This window comes from Phascolarctos cinereus, unplaced genomic scaffold, assembly GCF_003287225.1.
Source record: "Phascolarctos cinereus isolate Bilbo 61053 unplaced genomic scaffold, phaCin_HiC Scaffold_5;HRSCAF=322, whole genome shotgun sequence".
Classification (NCBI taxonomy): Eukaryota; Metazoa; Chordata; class Mammalia; order Diprotodontia; family Phascolarctidae; genus Phascolarctos; species Phascolarctos cinereus.
Window position 1 is genome coordinate 69,311,639 of NW_027555958.1, and position 14,159 is coordinate 69,325,797.

The window sequence follows — 14,159 nt, forward strand, 5'->3', positions numbered from 1 at the left end:
TCAGTGACAAGAAGATAGGGATTGGGTGGCTAGATAGACAGAGATATTATAAATATTCACATAAACACTCTCTGTGGAAGCAAAAAAGTAGAAACAAAAGGTTGCCCATAAATTGGAGAATGCTCGAACAAATTGTGGTATATGAATATGATAGAATATTATTATACCATAAGAAATGACAAACATAAGGAATTCAGTGAAACACAAAATCACTGGACCACAGAATCAGATTTAAGGCTGGAATGTCATCAAGTCCAACACCCTCATTTGAGAGCTGAGGAAAAGCTGAGAGATAAATGACTTGTCCAAGGCCAAACAACTAATAAGTATCTGAGGCAAGAATTAAACTCAAGTCTTCCCTGACTCCAATCTGAGCATTCTGTTCCCTGTATCACCTAGCTTCTCCACTGCAGAAAGACTTGTATGAAATGATTTAGAGAAGAAAGCAGAAGCAAGAGAATGTTATACACAATATTTACAAGAATGTAAATGACAACAACACTAAAAAGCAGTTGAACTCGTATGAGCTATAAGAACAATCACAGTCTAAGGACTGATAATTAAATACTTTCTTCTTCTCAGATTAGTATAGATTATAAGTGTGGAATGCAGTATATAAATATATATATATATGTATATATATATATCTTTTATATATCACACACACACACACACACACACACACACACACACACACACACATATTGTCACTGTCATACACAGACACTTTAACAGCTGATTTTGCTTAAATGTTTTCTGTTACAAAAAAGGGTTCAAAGTAGGAGTAGGAAGCACTTCAAACTGCTGTATTCCTGTGAAACCTGAACTGTATACCCAGCACCATGCCAGGAAATTAAACTGCTTCCATTTGAATTGCCTTAGGAAGATTCTGAAGATCACCTGACAGGATAAAGTACCAGACACTAAGGTCCTTTCTCGAACTAAACTGTCAAGCATTCAAATTCTGCTTTATAGAGCACAACACTGATGGGCTGGCCACATTGTCTAAATGCAAAACGTATGCTTGCCAAAAAGACTGTTTTATGGAGAACTCACACAGGGCAAGCGTTCTCATGGTGGTCAGAAGAAGAAATACCAGGACACTCTCAAGGTCTCTTTTAAGAACTTTGGAATTAATTGTGTGACATGGGAAACCCTGGCACACGACTGCTCAGCATGGCATGCCCACATCAGAGAAGGTGCTCTATGAGCAAAGCAGAACTGAAGGAGCTCAAAAGAAATGTGAGATACACAAATTTAGAGACTCCACTCCAAACGTTCACATGGATTATTTGTGCCCAATCTGTGGTAGAACCTTCCGACCTCACATTGGTCTGATGGGCCACAGTCGGACACACTATAACTTGACTGTAACATAGTGATTTCATTTTTGTCCTCTTTGAGAATGAAGGACAAAAACCAATTAATTCTGACACATCATTTAATATCTTTGGACCTCAGTTTCCTCACTTGTAATATGAGGAAGTTAGACTAGATGACCTATAATCTCCTTTCCAGTTTTAAAATGCCTTGTTGCTAGTTATAAAAAGTTTAGAATTTTCAAGTTCATCATTATAGTCAAAATCATTTAATTATCCATTTTGCATGTGGCTTTATGCTAATGTAGAATAAACAATAGTCTCTGCCATGTTAAAAACGAGAGAAGATTGACGTCAGTATCTAAGAAAGTGAAGAAATAAAACAAATAGAAAAACAGGTAAATTATGTTCCAGTAAGGAAGTGATGATTAAATGAATCATAAATAATGGCAGTGAAAGGCTACATGTTGAAATGGGGCGGGGTGTCAAGGGAAATTGCTCCTTCTTTTCCAAACAGTTTTAGATTTGATGAACGTAGTGAACTTTTACCAGCTAAAGCAAGAGAGCCAAGGAGTATAGAAGAAAAATTATCTTGAGCCTAGAAGGCCAAGTGACTTGTCCAAGGTCACATGACTAGTTATGGCTGGAACTAAAATCCAGGTTATCTCCCTGCCATTTGTCACCTGATGACTGGTTTGCCCACTGGGGCACCAATAGTTCAGTTACATGTAAATATGCTGGTAATATTATTCAGCTCATTGGTTGACCTCAGTGCTGCTGTTCACACTATTTTTAGACATGCAAACAGAAGGAAAGAATGAAAAGTGCCAAGTGAAATGACACAAGAAAATTGCACTGTAGCCAGATCAGACAAAGAAAAATGACAGAAAAAAGGTGGGCAGAGATGGCTCTGTGATTTCTTCCTCACTCTCACCTGAGCAATTATATAAAAGGCACCAAGTTAGAATGCATTAGCTGTCAAATCAACAAAACTCCATTAGACAGAAAGCCTTCCCACAACGTGGCCTCTCTATAACCACAGACTTGATACGGTCCATGACCAGGGAACAAGAAGCAGAGATGAGTAGGAACAAAATGTATAAGACAATAATGGAGAAGATGTACTTACTCTTCCAGGAAGTGTTGTTGGGGTCCTATAATAGAACCTGGCCGGCAGATTCTTATCCACGCGATGATTTCAGCATGTGTGAATCTGTAGTGCTTCATTACATAACAGGCTATCAATGTTCCTGTTCTTCCAAGACCAGCTATAAAAAAAGAGAGACAGAACATGAGATACAGCATGTGCACAGGCAAATACAACACAGTAAAACTGAGTAAAGTTAATAGCATCAACAATTTTTAGATTTTGGTTAAGCTGACATCATTAGTCTCATATTTAATGTGATTTTTAAATCAGATACTTGCAGTATAATTATACATCCTTTGCTGTTCTAGAGTTAAAGAAATGTTAATGATAATATGCAGAGAGACACAATAATAACATAATATAAAACTGGATTTGAAAAGCATTTTAAAAGACCATCTAGTCTTTTTTCCTTGAAATTTTCAAAGAAGGATTGTCCACTAGGAAAACTCTTAAAATATGGATCCCAGAACTAGTTTTCATAAGAGATCTTTTTTTAATACTACCTAGGTTGAGATGAATCTATTGATAACCACTCTATAAGGCTAACTAGCCAGTTCTACATGCAAATAAGTTATATCGCCAAGATTTTATTTTATAAACTTACTGATTATTAGTATCAGAAGGGTCAGAATCAAAAGCTCTTCTCTAATCAAAGCAGATTACCTCTATCATCACTGCTTCTTAACACTACTGGACAGATTACTCTGGCTGACCCCCAACCCTAGACACTCTTCTTCCTCCACTCTGCCTACTGATCTCCCTGGCTTCCTTTAAGACCCAACTAAAATAGCACCTTTTACTGGAAGCCCTTCCCAATCCCTCTTAATTTCCAATGCCTTCCTTCTGTTAATTATTTCCTATTTATCCCGTATATGACTTACTGTATATATATTTGTATGTTGTCTCCCTCATTATATTATAAGCTCCCTCAGGACAGGGACTGTCTTTTGCCTCTTTTTTTATTCCCAGAGCTTAGCACAGTGCATGGCATCCATATACTAGGCATTTAGTAAATGTTTATTGATTAATGATTGACTGATTGTTACTCTGCCATATATGATGGAATTAGTCTGAAAAAAATGTGTTTTAATAAAGTTCTGATTATCATACCAATACCTTCAAAGTGTTTGAAAATTGAAGATTACTTTCCCAAGCACTGATCAATGCGGAAATTAAAAATTTATAGAACTATAATTTTTAGATTTATTTTTAAAGTTCTACATAATACAATGATTCTCATCATTTTTCCCTACTACTTCCCCCATGAGTGATCCAATTCCTCAATCCAAAATCTCAAAAATGGTAGTTCCTAGATCATTATAGGAAGAGGAAACTGAAGGCTAGAGAAGGTAAGCAATTTGCTGAGTGTCTTAACTAGCTAGTGGCAGATCCAGTATATGCTCTTTCCACAATATCCCACTGTGCCTACAAACTTGAAAACATTTAGCTTATTTAAACTATCTTCCTTCTTTTTTCTAAATCTTCACAGAATCCCAAAGCTGGAAGGAACTTCAAAGGTCATCTAGTTCAGTCTCCTATTTCAGTCTTTTTTCCTGCTATCCAAATCTTCAAATTGTTATTTGCCATACTGGGCACCACTGGGAGGTGTGGAAGGAGATTTGGGCAAACACATAAAACTGTGAGCAAAAGCATGAAGTAGCAGGGTAAATAAGAAGTATACTAGAAAGGATCAGGGTCAGACTATGGAAGGCATTAAAAGCCAGACAGCAAAATTTGTATACGATTCAAATAGAAAAGGGAAGTCGTTTCTTCTGGTTCTTGAGGAGAGAAATGATATGATCAAAATAGGTTTTAAGGAAACTTAGATTGGTAACAGCATGGAAAGTCAAAATTTAGAGCAAATAGGCTCTTGCAATAATAGAGGGGTGAAGGTCCTAGACAGCAGTAGTAGCAGCATGGGTGTTGTGGTGACAGATCAGGCATTGGGAATTCGGAGTCTTCTAGTCTGAGTAAATGGAAGGGTGATAGTATAACTGAGAGAAATGGGTATAGTTAAGAAGAAGAATCAATCTGAGCAATGGAGTAGTTTTGATGAGCTATTCAAATCTTTTTCATTTCATCTGTTATTAACTTGTTATGAATAAAAAATTAAGGAAAAGTGTCTTCCTTAATCCATCCCTTGTTTTTCACTTCGTTAAACCTTGTTATAACTATGTTCAGATATCTAGACTTTCATTTCCCCTGCTCCATAAAAGTTGTATGTAACACAAGGTGTTTAAGATTTGTCTCTTATTTTTTATTACAATTTATTACGATTACATTACTTCCTACTTATCCCTTGAAGTTAGGATGTTTTTAATAGCTTCCTTGTGTCTTGTTCTTACCAGAAATATCTTCTGCCTTCACTTAAACTAACTTCAGTTTAAAGTTACATCAACGTACTTGAAGAAGTTACTTCTTCAGAAGTCAGACAATATTCTAAAGAGTTGCATCTTTTCCTGACACCAAACCCTTTTCCCCTAAATGCAAGAATGGAGATGACTGTTTTGCTGTGTGGAGCTCTGGAGTCCTTTACAACTAATCCAAATATAAGACCATTTGTGCCCACACTGATATACAGAACAAGGCTCAGTGAGTTTTAGTAGCCTCTCCTGGAGGTCGTGTATTTTAAGCATCCAAAATATGCCTCTAAAATTTCTCTATCTGGATAGCAGATGGCTATCATATCCTTCACTCACTACCTTGCCCTTCTGATTCCACTAGCTAAAAGTGAAAGAGTATAGAAGTTCCTCAAACATCTCTGAAACTAAAGTTGCATCACCTTTTTTTTATGTTAACTTCATAGAGTCTGCAATTTAGATCTATAAAAAGAATGTTCTTTGCGCTGAATGGCTCAGAGTTCTTAACATATAATTGAACAAAGGAGGAAATTTTCACCATTTCTTTTTTAAAATTTTGTTTTAATTGTCAAAATAGTCCAAACCAAAGGTATTCTTGCAGAGTTAGTGGTATAAAAGAGATAATTAAGATACTCTCTATTGTTCATTTTGCTTTGCTGTTCTACTGATTTTACCAAGCCCCTATAAATAATCAGTATTCAATTTTCCAGGTGTTTTTATTTTCATCGTGTCCCAAGAATTCACAGCCAAATCCTTTATCGTCCATAAGGACTGAATAGCAAGGCTAAAACTGCAGATATGAAATTATTACAGAATTTGGAATTTCATTTCCATAAATGAGTTACTAGCTTGCCTTTCTGCACCAAAGTTGCCTGTGGAGACATAGCATTTTCATTCCTTTTCCAAAAGCTACTGAATTTCATTTACTGAATAAGCTTCCCTTTCTCTCCTCCCTCATATTCAATTAAGCTGCTCAGTTCCACTTCAATTCTCAGGAAATTAAGCTGACTCAATTAGGGCAGATGTCAAAATAATTAATAGGCCAATAGTAGATACAAGTGTTCTATTAAAAGCAATGCAGCTGTAATTAAAATGGGAGTTATAAGCCTCATCAAATAATACTACATATATGTATGTATATGTGGAAATAACCATAACTGACAACTGGAAAAATCTTCAACTTGGAAAACTGTGATCTCTCTACCAAGATAATTTAATGTCAATTAACTGATTTTACTACTTAAGGTTCTAATTATGAATATAAATTTTTTTAAAACTATGCAATGTCAAAATTGATATTTCTAATTAATACTTTGTTTAGGTATTCAAGCAACAGAGAGCTCCTGTAATAAGTAATGCTTTAGTAAGCAAGTTTCTTTATAGTATAACTCAAGAGGTGAAGTACTACGTGTCATTCAAGGTAGAGAATTTCAATGAAAACTGGTCTCCTTAGAATCTGTAAACCCAAAATATATTTTACAGATAAAATGACTTTTCTTAAAAAGGAAAAAGCCTGACTTTGTACACCAACAAGTACTTTATTGAGAAATGAAAGTCATATTCATGACAGCAAAAACTCTGAATTTTAATTATTTTCCTTTTTTATTTTCAACTATTTTGAAGATGAAAAGGGAATATGCATCCTCAGCTCAATATAATGCAGGTAGCTAGTTAACTGTTTTTCCCACATAAATTCTGCTGAGATATCAAACTTGGATTTTTCTAAATCTAAGCAATCTTCAACTACACAAAAAGGTAACGAACTAGAATGGTAAGGCAAACTTATGATGTACATGAATCACATCTAGGAGAAGCCTACTCAACCCCACTCACTTTGACCTGATTAGAAGCAAAATTAGAGCCTGCTAGAGCAAACGACAAATTAATAATGAATCTTTTAAACAAGATCCCTTATATTTTAAATTCTGCAAAAATAGAGACATTCAGCAAAAAAGTAAATTGGGGGGGCTGGAGGTGGGCAGGACAGGGGAAAAGGGCCACGTTCAAAGTACACAATGGTTGCCATCAGATGGCCTCATCTAAACTCCTGGGCCACGTGCTAATCATTTTGATCTTTCCAGGGCTCTGGAAAACTGAAGCTTCTACAAAGCAGCTCACGTGTTCATCAAAGTCTCTACACCTACACGATTATTAAACATAGAAATCAGAGCCTACAAAATGGTATTTAAATTTTTTATCAGAAAGAAAGCCATGCTCATCTGAGTAAGTTAGAAACAGCAGCTTCAGACATAGAAAAAGAGCTATATAATCCCTAACACCTACTAGTCAATTTTCATAATACACTAAAGGAACTGCCTTCCCTACATCTAAAATATGAGAACAGCACCACTAAGTGGCATTTTTTAAAACCTGCACATGCTAAATAATGGATGCTGTGGGTACAAAGGTGCCCAGATTGTTTCTCTATCATTGAAATGAAAGCTGTTCTACTCATTGAAGCTATGAAGGATGGCTTCAAAGAACTTTATTATCTCTTGACCTCAAGCTATTCTAGGAAAGGCAAAAGCAGTTAGAAGTAGAATTTGCTATCCTTCAGAATCTGATGATGGTTTTGCTTGTTTCTGGTAACTTTTATGGTTTTTTGAGAGCCAATGTTTACCTTGTTCATAGGATGACTAGCCCATCACCAAAAATGTTTATCCCCACTGGGATCAGAACCTGAAATTTCCCCATATATTTTAAATGAACAAGTAAATCATTAGGAGCAGCAAGGTGGCATAGTGGATAAGAGTGCCTGACCTATTGTCAGGAAGACTCATTTTCCTGAGCTCTAATCCAGCCTCAGACACTTATTAGCTGTATTGGGCAAGTCACTTAACCCTGTTTGCCTCAGCTTCCTCATCTCTACAATGAGCTGAAGAAGAAAATGGCAAACTACTCCACTATCTTTGCCAAGAAAAACCCCAAATGGGGTCACAAAGAGGTGGACATGACTCAAATAGGAAAGTGGCAATAATTTGTAACAAGTAACTTTGATGGTAAAGAAGAGAAGTAGGAGTTCAGAAGCCTTACAAAGTAGAGGGTAATCTTCAATTACCAGAGAACATGAAGACACTGAACTTCTAATAGACAAAGAGAGGGTGAAAATGTATCAGAGACTTTTGAAAGGAGGAAGTAAGAGCACAAAAACAAATCTTTCTGTCTCACAATTTTACTTGCTTCACTGTACTACAGTTAGGTCCCGATTAGTGTGAATTATGAATTAGAATAAAGTGGTTGCAGGTATTCAAATTACCACTACTTAAAGTTATAATTATGTCAAAACAGCAGCTAGCTGCAGCCCAATGGAAATATGTCGTGCAGATTCAAATAATGCTACATTTCAGAGTATTCATTATTCATACTAATTGGAACTTAGCTGAACATCACCAGTAATTTGCATATCACATTTCCTAATCACAGTGCACAAAGGCATAAAACAGTCTGGGAGTAGCCACTGCATTTCCAGAAGTGGTCACAGAAAACCTCACCTACCAGCTCAGATCAGTCTTTTCTCAAGAAAAAGGGAAATTAAAGAGGTTCTTGTGTCTCAGTTTTATGAATTAGAAAAGATCAGGATTATATTATTATTATTATTATCATATTGTTATCATATTATTTCCCCCCATGCTGCCCTATGTCCTTGGGGTTTCTGGTTATTGTGTGACATTGTTTCTCTCTCTGTCTCTCTCTGTCTCTTCTCTCTCTCTCTCTGTCTCTCTCTCTCTCTCTCTCTCTATATATATATATATATATATATATATACATATATATACATATATATGTATATATATATATACACACACACACACACACATACACACACATACATATACATAGATAGATAGATACAGATATATATATATATATATATATATATATATCTATCTTTTGGCCTTATCCAAATGCAGAAAGATATACTACAAAGGGCTTGTACCAACCTTTGCAATGTACAGCAATTGCTCCTTCAGTATTTTCACATATATTTAGGAATCGTCGAACAATGTTATCACTTGGTGTGCTGCCATCTATGAAGAAGAGGTCATAGTGCTCAAAACCCGCATCTGTGAATCGTTTTGCCTCGTAGATCTTTTTATTCAGCCTAATAATTGCAGTCACATTATTCTTTTTAAAATAAGGGAAGTAGGCTTCAGGGGCGTGAAGGGGATAACCTAAAACAACAAGTGGAAAAAAAGACACCAACATAAGGAACTCCTATGCAAATCATCCTGCAGACCAATAAAAACAAAAATCACTAACATCATAAATGATAAATTATATAAATCTCAAAAAGCAATGTGAAATAGCGGATGGAAAACCAGCCTTGGAGTCCACTAAGACCTGGGTTCAAGTCATGCTTCCAATCCATACTGGTTACATGAACCTGAGTAACTCACAAACAATTCTCTAAGCCTGTAACAGGTGGAAAGCAGGTACTATTCTTCACGGGTGGAGAGTTTCTTTTACCAGAAGTTTCCTATGCCAATGAAATTACAAATCTGGCTTATTTTCTTAAGTGTATAAATCTCAAATAGCATGGGAGGCAAACATACTTTTACGCTTAGAATGAGCAGTGAATATAGATTGTACATTTAAAGATTAGGTCCAAATGTCAACCTAAATATGCTTATATTAAAAGAGCTTACAGAAATTTTTTTTCTTTTTAAGGTATATTTTGTTATTTACAAAAACAAAAATTTAAAAGTAATCAAATAAAGTTTGAAGTTTTAATCTGAGATTTAGAAGTCCTAAGAATCTTTGGGTACTAAAACAAATGCATTCAGGGGCCAACATGATATTTAAAAAAAAAAACCTACATTCTATTTGTGAACTTTGTGAGCTATTTCAACCTATTTTAAGCGTTTTTCTATACCAGAAAAATGATTTTCAAATATAGCAGAATCTTTTTACCTAAAGTTAGTAGATATGGATACTTTACTTTTTATTACAACTCCAACTACACAGTTATTCTACATGTACTTGGTAGGTACAATGTCTGCAAACTTCTCAAAAACTATAAAGAAAATACAGTCCTTCCTAGGCAACCAACATAATAATTAATTAATAACTTAGCATCAGTGGATTTAAACATGAAATCAAAATATTTGGTGATCAATAAACAAAACATATAGTCTTCTCTTTGTGCCTCCTCATACTAGGTACCATATCTCCTACCTGTTTTCCAATGTAGTCTGAATTTATCAGCTTTTGTGTATGTTAAGGTTAACTCCAGATCTGAGATTTTGCCCAATCTGCACTCACTTCAGGTCTGTAACTGAGACCATTTACCATCTTAAATCATTTCCTTTCTATTTTCACTAGAGTTGGGCAAATTGTTGGCCAACTTTTAATTATTTGCACTGAAAGGATAGGAGTGATGGTGCCAGTACAACAAAGTGTCTTTATGTTTGGCTTTGGAATGCATAATATCTTTGTTCTGGCTTTCCCACAGAAGCAGCATATGCATCTTCCTAATTACACTCTGTCTGTGCCAATATTAATTAACTTTCATTCCCTGAGTATGCACGTACTTGGCAACAGAGTAGACAGTCAGGGATCAAGCCAAAGAAGACCGATCAGAATTTAAAACTGGGTAGAGATGGTCCACAAAGCAGACAATCTAGAGACGGTTTACATCTGTCAATGCCAGGTGCAGTATTTATGCATACATTCAGAAAAAATATACACTGCTATTTAGGAAACACCAGATTTATTTTGCCTACTTTCCCCATTACCCAACTCATTTCTAGACAGTAAGTTCACAGTATGCAGAAGTGAAGCCTACATATGACAAAATGAAAAGATATCAATTAGATAAGAGAAGGAAGAAATTCATAAATACCTTCAACAAAGATATCAATGTAACTGTATGGGGATCAGCTCCCACTGCAAAGCAGTTCAACAGACCGGATTTCATTATACTATGGGCATAATCCAAGTTCTACAGGTAAGGAGATGCTAAATACATGCTAATTTAATAAATGAAATACTGAATAGCTTTCTAACACAGAAAGCTCATACCTCAGTTTCTAACCTTGTCCCTTATAGGATTCTACTGGCCATAAAACAACAAAATTGACATACCTTCTGAATTTAATAAGTAAACATATATTCCAGTACTCTGAAGTTATACCTGATGATTTAAAAGTCAGAAATTATAAATTCTTAATTCAAGAAAGTTAACTACCTGACAGCTAAGCCCACATACAGTTATAAATTTAATATTACAGAGAACACTTCAGAGGCTGTCAATTCAATTTTTAACAAATTTCCCTGATATGCCAAAAATTCCTTGATCAAAAATGAATCAGATTAATTTTTCTCCATAAACAAACCTCTGTAGCACACAGAATACATATGCAACACATTTTTAGCATTACTACTCTAAATAAATATCTAATGATGTGCAAATACGGTATTTCTTTATATTATATCACAACAAAATCATTCCTTTTTTCCTTCTATTTCTTTTAAGAGGACTGCATGGAACCCTAGAAAATAGATTCAAGAGTCTATAAAGGAAAACTAAGAAGTGTGGGATACACCCTTGAATTTTTTAAGATCTGCATTGTGGAAGGTACATATGCAGTCCCATAAAACTGGCCTGTGCCAGAATCAAAGAAAGAAGAGTATGATAGATGGTCCACAGGTATGACTCAGTACAGCACTTCGTCCTAAAGTTTCTCAACTGAACACTGAGTTCCACTAAAAAATACATATTACATTTGGAACTTCCAGGATCAGATAAGCTCGGCACTGTTACCAGGCATTTTCCATAGGAATATAAAAAAAATGGGTGTGTCTGTTTATGTGCTTATACAATCTCCAATAAAGATTTATTCCAGTGTCTGCTGATGACTATCCAAACATACCATAAGGACACACTGCAGGATACTGTCTATTCCAATATTAATTAACTTTCATTCCATGAATACATGCTTGGTCCTACGGAGTGGTGAAGGCCATGCAAACTGGCCCAGAATGCATCTGTATCACTCAAGGACCAGCCTAGCTAGGTTCACAGTGGTCGTTATCAGATTGACCACAGGTTGAATTTTTCAACCACAGCAACTCTTACAGACCATCTCTGTGCTGGTGGAAAGTGTGCCCACAACAATGAAATCACAAGTAGCTGAAATAAATGTTAAAGCAAATATATAAATGCTTTTGGATGGTGTGGCAAGGACAGAGAAAGAAGATGCAATCCTTTTTAAACTTTAAATCTATACCTGCCCTATTCAATCCCAAGTAAGTCAAAGCCTCCACACTGACCTCCACACTTTCAGATGGGTTCTCTTAGGAAGTTTTGCACCCCATTAAATCAAATTCTAATAATGAGAAGCAACATGGTACAGTGAAAAGAGAATGGATGGATGTGGAGTCAGGAAAGACCAGAATCTAAAGCCTATGTTTGTCCTTACTAGTTGTGGGTCTGACCTCATTTGTAAAAATGGAGACAATAGAACCTACAGTATTTCTCTCACAGAGTCTTGTGAGGATCAAATAAGATAATGTATGTAAAAACCACTCTGCAAACCTTAAAGTGATATAACCTAAAGTAGATGATATACAAAAATCAGCTACTACTATTACTATTATTACTCTTTAGGTATGGCCACTATTTCATTTTGTCTTTGTGTTTCCAGTAATTAGCACAATATCTTAGCATTTATTAGGACCTTGTTGACTGAATTAACTAACTAAGTTTTGAATCCATCTAACCATACTTTTATGCAACAACCACAAAAATAATAATAATAATAATAATGGCATTTATATTATAGGACTTTAAGGTTTGCAAAATATATTACAAATATTATCTCATTCATCATCACAACTCTTCTATGAGGTAAGTGATTACTATTAAACCTATTTTTAAGATGGGGAAAATGAGGCAGGCAGAGGTTAAGTGACTCTCATAGCCACTAAGTACCTAAGGCTGAATTCGAACTCAGGTGTTCTTGATTCCAGGTCCAGTGTTCTATACACTACATCACCTGGCTGCCAACGTCACTTCATCTTGTCCACAAAAAATAACATGGGAGACTTTGAAATCTATAAGCATTTTTTCTCTATAGAATTTCCCTGACCTGCCAGCCTAATTATATTTAAAAAAAAAGAAAAGAAAAGAAAAGAAAAGAAAAGAAAGAAAGAAAAGAAAAGAAAAGAAAAGAAAAGAAAAGAAAAGAAAAGAAAAGAAAAGAAAAGAAAAGAAAAGAAAAAGGTTAGCCTGTCAAAATCCTATGCCAGACTGGCTTTCAGTGCTCCTTTCTAAATGTTCACAATCTACCCCTTTGAAAATGTCACCTAAATTTTTGCTAGTACTGAAGTCAAGCTCATTGTGGCCAATAGTTTGCAGAGTCTTTTTTCTACCCTTCAGAAAAAAGAATAGGGACAATGTTTCCCTTTTTCCAGGCCTATGAAACTTCTTTCATCCTCCATGATCACCACCAGCAGTTCAGCAGTCATTTCTTCCAATTATTTTAGTACCCTAGGAACTTAATCAAATCAATCTTGACATTCAATATAAATAAAACCAGAAGACAAAATATATTTGCAGCTAAATGGAAGGAAGACTCACAGGTTCTCCTTGCAGAGGCAAATTAAGGAGTTGGCAGAGTTGATTTTATCGTGCATCCAAAGGGAACAAGAAACATCATTTCATGGGACGTTTGGTCATCTCTTATTTGCAGTGCTCATGAAAAGTATTTGCAAAAAGACCACCATGAAAATGACTGCAGCTTATGTATCAACATCTGTTACAGAGGATGAAGAGGTAGAGAAAGTCTATGAAGAACTCAATATAAGACCCCTCAAATTACATCAATATATATACTAATACTCAGTGACTTCAATGCAAAGATGGGATAGGTGAGGTCAGCAAAAAGTGTTGAAAATTATGATTCGTTAGTAGGGACTGTGAGGTCAAAATTGGTAGACTTACACAGACACTTCACACCTATACATTATGTATATTTTCTCCCAGAAAAATATCAGCACTAAACACAGTGATTCAAATTCTCTATGCCAAGATAGCATGCCATGAGGCAAGACAGGTGGCACAGTGGATAGAGCACTGGCCCTGGAGTCAGAAGGACCTGAGTTCAAATCCAGCCTCAGACACATAACACTCGCTAGCTGTGCGACTCTGGGCAAGTCACTTAACCCCAACTGCCTCACCAAAAAAGCAAACAAATAGCATGCCACACAAAAATAAAACTGATTATATTTTAGCAAGCAAGAAATTATTTTTACTCATGGGAGAGTCATTCCTGAAATAGCTGCCTATGTATATTCGGCCAAGTTAGAGCAAAGATCAAAATTAATACA

The 14,159-nt window shown here is 35.6% G+C and overlaps 1 protein-coding gene across 3 annotated transcripts in view; it reads right to left on the reverse strand.

The window, feature by feature from the left end:
- Positions 1-14,159, reverse strand: part of CDC14A (cell division cycle 14A) — a 234,694-nt gene that overhangs the window by 57,165 nt on the left and 163,370 nt on the right. For all 3 annotated transcript variants that reach the window (XM_020999923.2, XM_020999913.2, XM_078154996.1), the window contains 2 exons: positions 8,771-9,001; positions 2,449-2,587 (listed from right to left, as the gene is read on the reverse strand). In XM_020999923.2, coding sequence (XP_020855582.1) covers positions 2,449-2,587; positions 8,771-9,001 — 370 coding nt within the window. The remainder of the gene's footprint in view (positions 1-2,448; positions 2,588-8,770; positions 9,002-14,159) is intronic.